At 39.1% G+C, this 16675-nt stretch overlaps 1 protein-coding gene across 1 annotated transcript in view; it reads right to left on the bottom strand.

Annotated features, from left to right (window-relative positions):
* The window catches only part of IQCH (IQ motif containing H), a gene marked incomplete at both ends in the record, with an annotated part of 227693 nt that overhangs the window by 96444 nt on the left and 114574 nt on the right, over nucleotides 1-16675 (bottom strand). The window contains 3 exons of the mRNA XM_080691646.1: nucleotides 1682-1857; nucleotides 6028-6111; nucleotides 16274-16340. Coding sequence (XP_080547772.1) covers nucleotides 1682-1857; nucleotides 6028-6111; nucleotides 16274-16340 — 327 coding nt within the window. The remainder of the gene's footprint in view (nucleotides 1-1681; nucleotides 1858-6027; nucleotides 6112-16273; nucleotides 16341-16675) is intronic.

Raw genomic sequence — 16675 nt, 5'->3', positions numbered from 1 at the left:
GGGAGTGCTGCCTGCCTGTCTCTTCTTGAAAGTCGAAGAGAGCACCGGAAGGGTAATGTTCTCAGGGGATAGGATGATAGAGATGAAGAAAACTCTAGAATTATCTAACCCATCACTTCATTTTACAGATGAGGCGCAGAGGACAGGAGACATGAAGGGGCTTGCTGAAGGCCAGGGCTCACCCAGGAGCAGGGCAGTCCTTCCAGTTCATGAGAGCATTTAGGGACAGGCAGACTCTGGCTCAAGCTCTGGGCCTGCTAGGAAGCTGGCACCAGAAAATGAGGCTTGTTCACCACAGCCTGGAAAGGAGAGATTCTTTCTATCCTTTTGCACTGAGGTTGAAATGAGAAAATGTGTGCTAAGAATTTTGATAAATGTTACTTCACCCATGTTCCTTCCCCATCCCAGGCCTCTCCAGTGTATGTGAAATGTATTAAAACGATGCAAACTCCGTATTGGCTAGTGTTAGCTTGAGTCTGCCTAGAGAAAACCAGGAATTTAACTAAATACTAGTGAGATTTTTTTTCTCTTACTTTCTAATTTCCAGAGGAACCAAAGCAACCCTTGCACTGGTAGAAGATATGAAAGGTCCTAAAGAAGGCAAGTAAGTGGCAATGATCTATTCCCATCCTTTCCCTCCCCCTCCCCCATAGTCACAGTGCCAATCAAACAACCGAGAAGAGTGATTTGGGTGGGTGGGTGGGGATACTGAAGTGTCCACTGTGAGATCTTCATCTTGATGGAAGAGAATAACCCCATGACGATTCCGAGTCTATCCGCAAAGCCCCAGCCTCAGCAGCACTTCCTCAGCTTCCACGGCTCCTTCCTCTACTGTTTGTCACGGTGCATCTGAGGTGTTCATGGGTATGAACTCAACACACAGATGCTCCCTATGTCGAGCAGTCAGCCAGTTTTTCTGGCAATATGTAGAGAGCTGACATAGAAAGAACTGTCTTTATCAGCAAATTCCAAGTCTTTAATTATACAAGAAGAAAGGCACTTCATAATTGGATAGTCCAATGGGTATTAAAATGTTGGTTGTTTAACATGGAAAGTTTAAATTCTTGCTACAATGTTAGAGAAATTCATTTCAAATCATCTTGTACTGTTCTATTCTAGAACACTGCCCTCATGGCTTCATGAATTTCCCAAAGGCTCTTGTCTAGGAATGAGATTCCACTCAGAATTTATTCCATTCATTAAGTCAGTGTATTAAAAAAAATCGGAACCTTGCTCATTACGAGCCATGTGACATACACATCAGAAAATAACTATGGAAGGACAAGGAATACCTGTATGGAAGTCAGAAAACAGGGGCTCTGACTAGATTATCTTGCTAACTAGCTTTGCACCATACACAGCGCCAGCCTTTCTCTGCCTTGTTTACCTCCACACAAAAATTAAGAAGGGATGATAGATGTTATAAATTTACCTACTTTGGTACCACCCAATAATTGCAATTAGATTTCGCTACACAGGAGCTGGGCAGGGGCAGCTCAACTGAATCTGAAAGTTAAACTGGGATATTTATTTTCTGCAGTCCAACTAGTAGTCTAATCAGTAAAGCTGTTAAACTTGCAATAATATTTCACTGATGTGTACCAGAGCGTTGCAAGTTATAAAATTTCCAATTTAATTTTACTGCATCCCTGAAGCCGTAGTAATTAGAAGACAAACTCACAGTGAAGATGTTTACCGCTTCAGGGGTAATAATTTTGAACCTGTCCTGCAGGTCGCTTCTGTCCTCAAGGTTCCCTGATTTGACAGCTGCTTGTAGACTCAGGATTTTATTGTAATATAGCACTAACTCCTCATTCATTTGGTGGGAGCAGATATAGATGACGTTCACGTTGGCATCTAAAAAAGAATGGGCACAAAGGTGAATGACATTGTGAACTCTGGCACCCAATTGATATTGTACAGTTTAAAATAAAAAGCATAACCAAAAGCCACACTGAAGTTAACTAGCTTTTTTGCACTTTAGCATTTCTCTAAAGAAAAGGTAAATAACGCCAGCAAACAACAAAATATATTCAGTGATTCCTTCGGAAGGAGGGCTGTGAGGTACCATGGAAGTGTACTTTCAAATAATACATACGGATGTGGCCACACAGCTCCCATTAACATCAATAGGAATTTATCCCATTAACTTCAGCAAATTATAAAACAGAGCTATTAACTTTAGAAAGCTGATGAAATTGCAATTTCTTATTCTGCTTGGACTTGACAGGGCCAATTCAGAGAATGTCTTATCCAAATAAATGGTCTGATTATGGCCCTAGCAATGATAATTCCAGGAAACCAACCTTTCCCTGCTCCATTCCCAAAGAGGAGTATATACTTAAATAGCACATCTAGTAATTCTTGGTCTAAAGGAAACACTGCCTTAATTTAACTGTTCTCTTTCTTAAGATGTGCTTCTTATTCTACACATAGAAAGAAATCCTAATTAAATATCCCATCCAAATGGAATAGTGAAATGGGATTACTCACTCCACGCGGCAGAGTATTTCAGGGAGTAAGGATGGTAAATTAGCAGTCTATGGAGTCACTTATTCATTCATAAAAAGTAGCTGATGGATACAGATATGAATAGGGCAAAGCACTTGGCAGGATATGGAGGGAAACCCAGCCACCGGCGTGGCTGAGACGCTGCCCTGGAGGAGCAGCCGTTTCACAGGCGGCCACAGCTGTGAACAGAGCGGGGACAAGTCAGGCCAGGTGTCCAGGAGGCCCAGGGGGGAGGTGCCAAGTCTTGCCTTGGGCTAGGAGGAGCAAGAGAGAACTGGAAGACCCCGCGGGTTCAGCTTCCTGGGACCATGGCGTGTTACTTATAGAATGGGGAGGAAAACCACCTGGGGCAGAGAGTTTTAGAAAGTATTATATAAAAAGCTTTATGTAGAGCACTGGGTGCAGAATCGGATACACAGTAAGCGCTCAATGAACAGCACAGGTGTGTGGATTTGCTCATGGCCCGCCCTGCCTGAGCGGAGTACTGATTCCCTACCCTGCAGCCACACCTGTGCCCCTTCCCATCCGTCCTTTTGGATCTAACATGATGAGATAGTGTCCTCTGTTGTTCCCTGCTATTGCTTCCAATCTCTCGATCTCTCCATCTCCTTAAATTCAAGGTGTGTACTCTTTCCTGACTTTCCTTAAGCCCGTGTAAAGTGTCGAGTATCTCACTCAGCAGTCACTCTGTAAATACTGGTCAGTTGACTGAGAGAATGGGGTGGTTTAGGAAGTTCAGCATTGAATACACTTGGTGAGATCCATGCCCTGTGGGAGAATATGGTCCAGGGGGACCTCTGGAGACCTAGAGGTGACCTCTTCTGAACGGACCCAGTTCTGGGATTGGCGTAGGTACTCCATACACATAAACAATTAAGTGGCCCACTTAATTTTGAAGCCAAATTGTGACATAAACGTCAAAATAGATTAATTGAGGCTGGGCATGGTGGCGCACACCTTGTAATCTCAGAGCTCAGAAGGCTAAGATAGGAGGATCCTAAGTTCAAGGCCAGCTTGGGCAATTTAGTGAGACCCTGTTTCAAAACAAATATAAATAAATAAATAAAAATGGCTGAGGGTATAACTCAGTGGTAGAGTACTCCTGAAATCAATCCCAGTACCACAAAAAGCAAAAAGAAAGAAATTAACTGAAGAGATAGTAATTAAATAATTTGAATCTAGCCAATGAATAATCAAATTAGTTACCCCTAATCTTATGTTTTGAAGAAGAAAGCAGTGTCTTGCCAAATAAGTAGATTTAAAAATCAAACTGGTGATTTTTTTTTTAAAAAAGTAAAGTATAAAAGAACAGGACACAAAGACAACAAATATAGTTTATAGATTTTGTAGCAGCAGAAAAATGAATTTTTCTTGAGAAGAAATTTCCAGGTTACAAATGATAAGAAATCGTGTTGCTAGTTTCCTGTTTCCTGTTTATTTCTGGCAAAGGAATACACATCTAGTGATTCTAGATTGATTATCCAGACTTAGTGTGGTTTCATCATGAATATATAAATATTCACAATTAACTGGTAAACTGTGGAAAGGAGCAGATATGGAGATGAAAGTTGCTTTGATGCTTAGTCAGTAGTCAAAATCAGTTACTCTTTTACTCATCTCATCTAGGAAATGGAAATACTAGCCGTTGGGTCTCCACCTGCCTTCCTGACCTCACAGTCAATACCAAGTGACAAGCCTATCAGTGTGATCAGACTATCATTATTTCCCCTAAATAAGCAGAACAAATCACCGCCCTTTGCTAGCAATTAGTGGAATAAAAAGGATAATTACTCTTCCATAAAATTATTATAATTTTTATAGTTTCTTCATATTTTTACTTCACAGGGAAGTACTTTGTCTTTCATCTCCTGCGTCTAAGTGCTACTCCTCTTCAAGACGTTCTGTGATCGCACTGCATAGCATGAAGTTAGGGTTCCAAGAAAACGAATGATCTCTCAGCAACGTCCATGTTCACAAAATTTTCGATTGCCAGTAGACAAGACTAAATTACTGAATTATTTACAATAGAAGCCTAATGCTTCCAAGTCTTTTCTAGTAATGAGACTCTTTCATAAAGTTCTTTGGGTAATGGTTTGCTCTATATATGGAAAGGTATATAAAAAGCTAAAGGAAAAAATAATTCAAATAAATTAGAGCAAAGTCTGCCCTCTGCTGCACCTCCGAGGTTTCCGTCCAGTCAAGTTTTTAGTTGAAATGGCTCTGCACTAACAAATCAATCTCAAGTCATTAAATTTTTTTAATGCTGAAAAACAATATTAGTGCCTAGATAATAGATTAAAGCAATTACACTATTATTATTTTAGGACACTGTAAATTTCAAGTACTGATGTATTTTTGTTACCAAATGGCATTTATAAAATAATAATGATGCTGAAATATAATGAATCATATAAAGTATGTCATCCCAGGGAGCCAGCTAAGCTGGTCATCGATAATTCAAAAGTCTTCCTTGTTTTGCTTAAATAAGGGCCAACGCAATTATATTTTAACAAAAAAGTTCTTATTTGGGAATTAATAAAAACTGAACGTTTGCCTGATCCTGAAATTTTGGCCAGTTTCTCACAAACTGGCTCCATGTTACTGCTTAGTGTTTGCCATCTGTTTTTTTTTTAAGCTTTTCTTGACCCCGACCTGACCAGCATCACTGAAGCCATTGGATTCATACACCCTTCTCCCCCAGACTGATGACGGCTGAAAGCTGACCCAACCACTGTTAGAACTTGACTTATACAACGACATACCCATCACCCAGTTAAAGCCCGCAGTTCTAAGAATTCCCTTCGCTCAGCACTTCATGTTTTGTGAAAACATAATGCTCTGTATTTATTAAAAGCTTTTAAAAATGTATCTTCACTTTACTCTTATTTTTCAGTGAAAACACAATGCTTCATTTCTGGTACTGCCTTCCTCTCATTTCCCAGGTAATATGCTAGATAATAACAGTACTAATGTAAATACAACATTTTGACCTGACTTACTAAAGAACTGAGTGAGTCAAGGAGATTTTGGTCTATAGGAGAGAAATTCTTATCCAAATCTATAGCAAAAAGAAAAAAAAAATCTGTCCAAATAATTGATCAAAATGTCCTTTTTCATTCCAGCTGACCTCACGGAAACTCTGTTATTTAAAACAAAACATTTAGCTGGGTGTGGTGGCACATACTTGTCATCCCAGCGCTTGGGAGGCTGAGACAGGAGGATTGCACAGGTTCAAAGTCAGCCTCAGCTACTGAGTGAGGCTCTCAGCAACTTAGTGAGACTCTGTTTCCAAATAAAATATAAAAATAGGCCTGGGAGTGTAGCCCGGTGAGGTAGAAACCCCCTGGTTCCATCCCCAGTACCACACATAAATAAATAAATAAATAAATAAATAAATAAATAAATAAATAAATCAAAGCTTATTCTTCATAGGATAAAAATATAAAAAAGAAACATTTTATTAACACTCATTGATAAAACAATGCAGAGTTCTTAGTGTAAAACTGTTTACTGTACCTAAGATGTCACACAGTCTCCCCAGCTGCATGTTCTGCTGTGTGTCAAAATCGGCAATATGTTCTCGCACATGCTGGGAATATCCTACAAGGCAAAAAAGGTGTCAAAACCCAGAAAGAGCAAGTCAATATAGCAAAATGGCACATGAGAATTTAAAAATGTCACAGTCCACATTCCCAGGAAAAAAATTTTTCTCTGTAGCATCTCGCAGAAACAATACAACTCCCAAGACTGAGGTCCTTCCTTGTTTCTCCGGGGATTAAGCATTATTATGGAAGGTGTGCTAAGCAGCATATTCTGCAAAACAAAGGTTCATAGTTTTCAATACCAACAAAGGTCCTCAGAGTCAGGATTACAACAACATGAAGGAAATTTCTGACATTTAACGTGAGTGTTCAAAACAGCAAGTAAGGACATTATACTCAGATTTTAAAAAATATTTTTTAGGATTTTCACTCTGTACATCCTAGGCGACATTTTGAAATGGCACCAGAAACATTCTAAACTGACATAGATTCTGATAAACGCCTGTCAGGAATATATATTTTAAGGAATTCTCGTAGCAAAGAAACAGGCTTCTTCTGTCAATCAAAAGAACTTTTAACCTTTAAGGGAAAGAGAATTTAAGGCAATTACTTTTTTTGGTACTGAGAAAAGTCCTGCAGTTTGCCTTTATTTCTGTTGGAAAGGGAGCAGAAGGAAAACATGGATTATGATTGTCCAAAAATCTTCCAGGAAAGCAAAACAGCAGCAACACTTTCTGCTGATATTTCAGATCTTAAAAGAAGAAGAAAAGAGTGGATCCTGACATGAACTTGAAAGGCATGCGCACTCGCAAGCAGCATAACTGTTTATATGAAATTCAGCCTCTGAAGGTGAGACTTTTTTTTTTTTAAATAAAATTGCTTCCCGTATTTTGAAGAGATACTTCAATGCCTCCTTGTGGTTAGCGAGCCCAAACACATGTTTCAAGTTCAACTGCTGTAGATAAAGTGATTTTATAGACCACATCTTCAAAATGTGTCACATTTCCTTGTCAGCATAAGGAAAACTCTAGCAATTCAGGCAACAGGGCTTCAGACCAAATGAACTCTGATAATTGGCTCTTTGCTTTGATGTCAGTGTTTAAACACTAGACAATGTCTGGAAACAAAATGAGCTAACAATTCATCTGAAAGTCTCTCCGTTTTATTCATTTAAATGTAAGAACGGAAGAGGCAGAAGGACAACGGGGCTGTATGAATTATTTCAGAAAAAAATCATTAATTTTTCGAGTAATTTAGAGAACCATTCCACATATCAAAGCTAATATAGATAGGTCCAATTTCAACGTTGTCTTTGTATGTGACTGCAATATCGTCGCTCTTTGGATTTTGCATATGTATAAGTCTATGTTCAGAAAGTGTTTAGAAAAGAAGCATTGCGAATAACGTATATGAAGACTACAAGAAGGTAAGAAAAATGCCTAAAGAATAAAGTCTGATTAAGGAAAAGGCCTGAGAGCATTCCGTGAATGCATTTCCTTTCAAAAGTAAAGATAAAAGGCAGTATGTGGTGTCTCATTAAGATGATGTCCAATTTAAAATATAAAAGATGTTTGATCACTTTGTAGCCGCATGGGCAGCATGGAAGTGAATAAGTCTGTTTTTCACTCAAGTGCTTGAGGTCAGTTTTTCACCAAATTATTTGATATCTCTGTTATCGCTGATCAAGGATGCATATAAAATGTCCATGCAGAACTGTTCACTCTGTTAACCCTACAAATACACCCATCTTAAAGAATCACGTTAACAATCTCAGAACGTTGTTATAGAGGATCACATGAATGAGCAGATATGAAGACATTTTATAAACTATAAATTGTTTTGTAAATAGAAGGTATTTTAATGTTATGAGGTATAAGCCCTTCCAAAGCACACAATGATAATGACTAATTCTGTGACAAGCAACATACATGCCGTCAGCAGAGCAGACGGTGGGAATCAGTTCATTTTTAAAGTCAGATTTATCTCTGTGTTTCGTACATGCACAAGGCACAAGTATTGACACTCAGGTGGAAAGATGTCAATAATGCTGGCAGCAAATATTAAATGCAACAGTGCTTAGCCAGGAAACTAGAGAGTTCAGCACACATGTCCAATGGCAACAAGACACTTTGGAATATATTCTACAAAGACACGGTTACTTCCAGAGTCAGACTAGGAACACTGGGGGATGCTTGAGGGACCATCATCCTCAACCCTTTCCTGTGACAGGTGAGGAAACGCAACCCAAGGGCCCTGTCTCTTATCTAAGATCACATAAGCCTCCAAATTATGTAGTTCAGCTACTGTACATATTTAGCTCTTGTACCAATTGTTTTTTTTTTTTTTTTTGGTAGGTCTGGGGATGGAACCCAGGGGCATTCGACCTCCGAGCTACACCCCCTGCCCTATTTATTTATTTTTTTATTTTGAAACCGGGTCTCACTGAGTTGCAGAGGGCCTCACTTAGTAGCTGAGGCTGTCCGCGAACCTTGATCCTCCAGTCTCAGCCTCCCAAATGCTGGGATTACAAGCGTGCACCACCACGCCCGGCTCTTGTACCAATTTTTTTTTTTTTTTTTTTTTTTTTTTTTTTTTTTTGTGGTACTGGAGGTGGAACCCAGAGGCTTTCTACCCCGGGAGACCCATTTTATATTTTATTTGGAAACAGGGTCTCACTAAGTTGCTGAGAGCCTCACTAAGTAGCTGAGGCTGGCTTCGAACCTGCGCGATCCTCCTATCTCAGCCTCCCAAGCGCGGGGATTACAAGCATGCACCACCACGCCCAGCTTCTCTTGTACCAATTTTTAAAAATTAAAAGAGAAGACCAGACTCTCCATGTGAGAACAGAGAACTTCAAAAGGGACCAGAGCCCATGATTCTTTTGTCTCTTTAGTTTACAATTTGTCATGGTGGGCAGAACAATGACCCTCCAAAAATGTCCACGTCCTAACCCCCATAACCTGTGAATATGTTAGGTCATCTGACAAAGCAGAAACAATGCAAAAGAGATTAAGGTTTTTGATAAGATGGCCTTAAAATCAGGAGATTACTCTGGATTATCTGGCTGGGCCTGATGTAATCAGAGGGGTGTTGAAAACGTAGAGGAGCAAGGCAGAAGAGTAGGTAGGAGGTTGGACTACGAGGAAAGTTCCGGGAGTTGGAACATCGCTGGCTTTAGAGATGGAGAAAGGACCCAGAACCTTCTTGCCTTCTTTCCACCCACGACTCCTTTGTGGGTGGCTTCTGCAAGTTGGAAAGGACAAGAAACTTTTTTTCCCCCAGAGCCTCTGGGAAGGAGCACAGCTCTGCTGATGCTTTGATTTTAGCCCCTTCCAGATGCCTAAAATTCAGTACTGTCAGATCATAAACTGGTATTCTTTTTAAGAAACTTTTTTCCCCCCAGAGCCTCTGGGAAGAAGCACAGCTCTGCTGATGCTTTGATTTTAGCCCCTTCCAGACGCCTAAATTTCAGTACTGTCAGATCATAAACTGGTATTCTTTTTAGCCACTATTCTGCAGTATTGTCTTTGTTCCCTTACTGCCTCTAAGTACCATCCCTCTGAAATGTCCTGCATCTCTTTGCACCTGTGATTGAGGGATGAGGAGGGCCAAGGTCCCTGGCACATAATATACACTTATTAAGTATTGTTACTGTTACTAATGTTTTTTTCCTAACCTCAGCTGAGCCAGACTGAAATTCTCAAAAGAAATTTAAATTGGGGGGATTTTTCTTTTTTTGTGTGGAACTGGGGATTGATCCCAGGGTCATTCTACCTCTGAGCTACACCTCCACCCCTATTTTAAATTTTTTAATTTATTTTGAAACAGGGTCTCATAAGTTGTGGAGGGCCTCACTAAGTAGGCTGAGGCTGTCTGCGAACCGCAATCCTTCTGTTAGAGCCTCTCAAATGATGGGATTACAAGTGTTACTACATTTAAATTTAAATGTGGGGGATCTATTATTACTACGAGCACAAAACTATTTGAACCACTGGAGTACAGTTCTAGCTTATGCAGCCGAGAGGCCTCATTACCAGCAGGTGCAGCTGAGCAGCCTTTTCTAAGGAGGTTTTTAGTTTCCCCGGGCTGTCTCCTCGTGTGTGCTTTCTTCACCATACTTTCCTCATTTTTGTTTGTTTCCTTGTGTTGTCTAGCCCTCCTCTCCCTTATACCACCCCAGCTCCAGAGCCACGGTCAAACGCGCAAACATCGTGTGTCTGCAGACTGACTCAAAGAATGGTCGCTTATATTCTTCTTCCCCTCGTGATTTCTTCATCCTATCCTTTTCATTGAACTCTCTTTAATTGGGTTCTCTGATCTGGACAACTTCTGGTGGATTCAAGGAAGGAAAGTGTGATTTGTAGATTTTTTCCAGGTCTTTATCAGCACAGAGAAATCTCACTGGTGGAAAGAAGCTCTCTTTCTTCCTCCTCAGTCAGGTGAGGAACACAGCCTCTTTTCTGATGGCCATCTTCATCACCTGCAAAATATTCCCAGTTTCTAGAATGCTCCGTCTTCTCTTAAGTAAGTAGTTGCAACATATGACTGCTTCCACTTCACATCGAAGACGGGTACCTGAGGGCTGCCTCGCTCTTGGTCCTTTCCTGAACCAAGGAGGTTTAGTGGTTACTGGCAATATTTCTCCGTCTTCTACCGTCACCGCCTTTTCCAAAAGCCACTCCCACACAAACACCTGTCAGGTAATGCTCCCTGCCTCTGCATCCAGCAGACTAGTTCTGCTGGGATTGACTTTCTCTTCATTGTGGCCACAGAGATCCCAGAGCCTGAGTGAGGCCAGGCTCAGTGACCAGGCCTCCGTGTGATTCGGCGACAGACCCCTGTTGTGGCAAAACACTTGGCTAATTACCCTCTGGCTGACTCTGAGTTTCTCCTGTCTCCAAGTCCTATTTTTATAGTGGTACTCACGGCAGAGAAGGAATTAACAATATATTCCTGGTTACCGAGAAGTAATCCTTCATAGGATCACTCTGAGTTTTGAAAACATTCTCAAATAAGATGGCCAAGGGATCTACCTTCAAGAGGGCGAGGGCTTGCTTTTGTTCCAGCGTTTTGTCAGCGACCAGCCCAGCACTGCATACAACTGCAGCCAGTGGCCTTCAAACTGTGGACTGCAGCCCTGAGGGTGACCGAGACTGTGTCAGGAGATCTGCAAGGTCAGAACTGTTCTCAAAATGATACTATTATGTGCTTTTTTCAATCTACTCTCACAAGTTAGACAAATTTCAATCTATTCTCCCAAGTTAAACAAACACAAAAAGGTTTACTGATATGATTGCAGATTCCACATTCCAACTGATTCTTCATGTTATCAGTGTCCAGTTCAGTGTGAAGTCAAATAAGGATATACACGATTATCTGGGAAGGCTAAAAACATGTAAAATATTCCTACTTTTTCCAAATATTTATTTCTGTAGGGCCAGATTTTCTTCATATGCTTCAGTGAAAACAACACGTACAACAAATCTGAGATAGAAACGGGTATGAGAGTCCAACCACATCCTATTAAGAGATTTGCAAATTTGTCGAACAGTGACACCCTTTCACTAAATATCTGTTTTGAAAAATACCTTTTTTACAAAAATGTGTAATTTAGGTTAGCACTGGTAATGTTTATTAACTATTTTTAAGTTTTTCAGTTTTAGTTTCTAATACAGTCAATAACAATAGATACAATTTACTTAAACCAATGCTCTTTAGGGTCTTCAATAACCATTATGAGTGTAAAGGGTCTTGGGATAAGAACATTTGAGAACAACCGAATAAACATTTTAATGTTTTATGAGAATGAAGGAGATTACAAAGACTCTACTTTTACTTAGTATATGAAAAATGCATTACTTTCAATTCATATCTAAATATAAATCCATTTCATTAAAAGCCCATGAGCTGGTGTCACTCAGCATGCAGTTCAGCGCTGTATCTCTGCTTTACAGTACAGCATTAGATGGCTCAAGACCAGCTGTCTATTTTTATATTATAGGATCATCGGGCCAACTCTGGTTTAACCAGTGAATGAGTGTTGATTTGTTTGATGTGAATGAATGCAGATATGTTCCGAGTTTGGGCTACAAAGAAATGTGAAAGTTTAAGTAATTTCCCCAAGACCTGGACATTTCTGGAAAGGGCTGTCTGGGATATCTTGGCAGTGCATCTGTCCCAAGGGTCTAGTGGTCTAAGGTTCTAAGAATGCATAGCTCAACTATGGATTCCATATTATCCGCCAAAATATATGTAGAAGACTGAGAAGACTGGATGGAAAGTGCCAATTCCCCAGCCCTAAGGTGGAAAGGACAGAATCCACCTAACCTTTGAGTTGTCAACTCAAAATGAAGAAGTAGAGAGGTGCCAGTGTGCCTAGAGGTGCCGTGGAAGTGTGCCCTTGGATCTGTGCTCTTGTTTGCTGTCCTCGACCCTGCCCTGTTTGCAGACAGGGGTGGGCTTCCTTCCTCCTCCTAATTAGGGGGAGGACGTGCAGTTAGGAAGCAACTGTCTCCTGAGCATCTGGGGCTTTCTTGGTTGGGTGTATGGTCAATTGCACACAAAAGCAAGTTCTCCTATCTTTAAGGCTTTTGTGACAGTACAGCCCAGCTGAAAATGTTTTTCATGAACTTCACCGTAGCAGCATCCACTATTCTGGAGATCACTAATTGTGTTAACATAAGGATCATTTGTTAAAATACTGCCCAGAGAGGGAAAAAAAAAAGGATATGAAGCCAAAACTATGTACATTACTGTTGGCTATTAAATCAATTGGTAATGAAATAAAAGACTACATGGAGAGAAGAAAAAAAAAATCCCACCTCAATGTATCTCCTCTTAGTACTTTAAAAGAGGACGAGAAGCGAGAGGGGAAACACCCCAGGGTATTTAATCGGCTGGCCGTGGCCTCGGAAGCCTGCTCACGGATTCAGAGCCCAGTTCTTGGCACAACTCGTTCAATGCCATTGCATTTTAAAATGCCACCGAGTTTAAACGTAGCACCAAGCGATGTGCTGTGATGAGGCAGCACAGGGGTTAAAGTGGAGGATGCGACTCAGCCAAAGAAACTGGAAGCGAGATTAGTTTGTGGGTTTTATTTAGACCTCTGGTTTTTCTAGAGGAATTAGGATTCTTGGTTGTAGTTCTTTCTTATTTGACTGATAGATTTTGCTTAAAATAGACTCTATCGCTATGAACCATGGAAGATTATTTTGTTATAATTATATTTCATTAATAAAAATGATAAAAATATGCAATATCCAATTAAGAGATCAGCCTATATATTCTGTAAAGGATGATTTTTTTTTATCATCTTATGAAATTACAAGGAAGACCAATCCGTTTCTTTGGATGATTAGTCAATAGCATTCCATCTCTCCTGTGGGATAAAAATAGCTAAAATATTTGTTACATCTAAGAATACTACCTGAGATATGTAACGGTCAATCAAATTTCTTAACTCTCCCTTTCAAAGAGGTTAATAGGCAATATATAATTGTCTTATTGTTCATATTATAAAACTATGCATTTAAAATACATTATAAATGTTTTAAAGTAAAAAATGTTACTGAAAGGCCATCTTTTCTGTGCTCATGTTTTGGAGAATGCAATTATTCCTGGGTGTGTAAAACTGTGTAGCAAATAACCAAATGCCTATAACTGCAATATATTATGTGGTTATCAGTACTTAGCTTTCATTTTAAGGATTCACATAAGTTAGTGCCACCCCAATTGGCTGGTGGCACAGAGTAATTATTTCTAGGGTGATTCTATAGCAAATTGCCAATGGAAAAAGGAGACAAGGCAGTAACTTGTTTTAAGTGCCTACCTGAACCCGGCAATTTTACCAAATGATTCTGACTAGTGAATTGGTTTCAACTATGGGAAAAATCATTAGATTGAATAAATTGGGTTTTGCAGTGTATTTAGAGAAAACAAGTGCTTCACTTTCATCTACCTCTATTTTTATGAATTGTGTAGGTAAGTCCAGGAATAATGCAAAAAACAAAGAAGCCATGCGGTATCTAGCTGAAATTTTCTTTGTGTATTTCTTGCCAAAGTGGTAAGCAAGAAAAAGGTGCCCCGTCATTAAAAAAAGATATAATTTAAGAATTATGCCTGTGGTAGAGGCATGAGATGACTGATTAATGCTGTTTAAACTTAATTTAATAGCCACAAGTCATTTTATAAAATCCAGAGTTCGGATGATACAAATTCTTCTGCGATTAAAGCCCAAATATTATTCTCTTTTGAAGATGTGCTAGTGGTCATTTTAAATGCTTAACTGAGAAAAATATCTGACTTTGTTCTTATTTCTTAAAAGTACATAATTATCAGTTTCCCTTGAAAATGTATTTTTGTATTGTTGTTTGCAAACAAAAAGTACTTCAATAAGAAAGATCTTTGTCTTTATTTAAGCTGAGTACATACAACCTACAAAAAACTAGTTTTAATATCAAACTTAAATTTTTTTTACATTCAGCAATCCCTTTTGAAATTTTAACACTTTCATTCAAAATTATTTTTTATTCCAGGTTTATATTACCATTATTTCAAATTTCTACTTTTTTGGCGGGCCAATTGCATGGGAGTTTTTGAAGGGTCAAAGACGGAGTGTCGGATGGAAGAAGTTTATGGAAATGATCTGCAACACATAAGTGCTTATCAGCGTTGCAAAATAAGCCAGCCCTTTCACTGGCTCTAGTTTTGGATAAAATGGAGAAAGCACAACAAAATTCCCCACATAATATCAGGTCAGGTCCACAATTAGTTGCAGAAGCAAAAGCTCTTGCACCTTATTCTAAGGACCCGAGTCAGTTAATTGGGTCTGCAATTAGCCTCTCTGGTTGCAATCAATTACAAGTGCAATTTCTGTGTGTGAACTAATTTTGTGTGCAAAAGTAGTCTCACCAAAACAAAAGCCTAAGTTGGAACGAAATTCAGATCTGTCTCCTCTCACTTACATCCTAAGAAGAAATAAATTTCTCCATGAGCCATAAAGAAGAGCAAAACTAAAGGGCTCTATGCAGCATTTTCTTAATTTTTTTATGTGTACTTACAGCCATGCACATGCTCCAGAATCCAGAGAAGTTTGTATCACTTTGTTATTGTTATTATATTACTCATTTGGAAATAATCTTAACTATGTTTCTTTAGTAGTTTTAATGATTTTATTTTCATGTAACTATTTAAATGTGTTGTTTCTATACTACACTTCAATACAGAAACAGAAATACTTACACAAGAGCACAACTAGATTGTAATCCAGAATAGATTACTTAATGCATTGCTTTACTTAAGAAGCCTTAACAAAGAGCTAATGTATAATATGGAGGTTCAGCGGACGTTGCTGAATTCTACCAAAAATTTGCCAAAATTCTACCAAGTCAGTGGAGGAAATTTGGCCTCACCCAGGAAATTTAGTACACTAGGTAGAAACAAAGAGAAGAAAAATAAACAACAAGCCAACAAATCCCAAACATTTTGACAGCAGCTCATGTCTTAAAAGAACTTCCAATGCAAATTTCTGAAATTCTCAATGTCATTTTGGCACACCTTTTTTACCACTGTGTTTCAGACAACAGCTTTTAAGTTCCCCAATTCATAAATGTAATTAAATAATTACATTAGTGCTAATTAACATGAAACTGCAGATTATTTAAGCGCAAAAAACACTATTCAACTTCTTAATTATTCTTGTTCACACAGCATTTCCTTTTGCTCAGGCGCCCTAGGTGCAAATAAAGCATCCCATCTGCTCGTAATTAGAACTAAATAATTTCAGAGAATGTAGCTTATCATTTTGACTGCACATTTGATTAAAAACAGTATACAAGCAATATCCTGGCTTATTGGCGTAACAGCAACAACACATACAAGCCCGTGTTCTCCTATCATTAAAGAAGATCGAAAACATTATCTGTTATTTCAGGGGGAAAAAATACAACTTTTTAGTTCATTTCATACAGATGAAAGCGAATTACAGCAAATCACCTCTCCACTGAATAGCAGCCCCCACATAATGACTTTATTTGCTTAATCCCCAAATTAAACGCCGTTTCAAGCGAGGGCCCTGTGTTATTACTCTCATCATGTCGAGAACATTTTCCTGCCGAGACCAATTTGAATAAAACAAGGGGCCTTCCTTGAACTCAATCAAGGAGCCATAATGTGGTGGGTAATAGAGGTTGCTGATAGATTTGCAGGCAAAAGTGTTATACCTAATGATGGGATATGGATAATAGTCCTCCTGGAGGTCCTGATGCGATTCCAGTTGGCTGCCAGATGCTAAAAATCAAGAAGAGCATTGATCAGTGACAGGAAGCTGTAGTGGATTCATCTAGTCAAACTTCAGCTGTTTTTCCACTGTACAGTTAAGCCAGGCATAAATTATATTAATTGATTTAATTACATACTTAAAACATCTTCCCCAATTAATTTAATTAGGTGGCTACATGATGCTACTGGCAGGGGAAGATTAGAGGCAGCTCACTTAATTAACAGAATATGAATGAAAAAAAGAGAAAGCAAACATAAATGAAATTGTGAGCACTAATTAAAAGGCTGTCTGCAAACTTAAATACTTTCTGACAAAGTGGTGACAGCAATGTAGACAAGAGAAG

This window comes from Muscardinus avellanarius (assembly GCF_963383645.1).
Source record: "Muscardinus avellanarius genome assembly, chromosome: 3".
Lineage (NCBI taxonomy): Eukaryota > Metazoa > Chordata > Mammalia > Rodentia > Gliridae > Muscardinus > Muscardinus avellanarius.
Note: the sequence above shows the minus strand (reverse complement) of the source record. Positions and strands in the feature narration are given on the sequence as shown.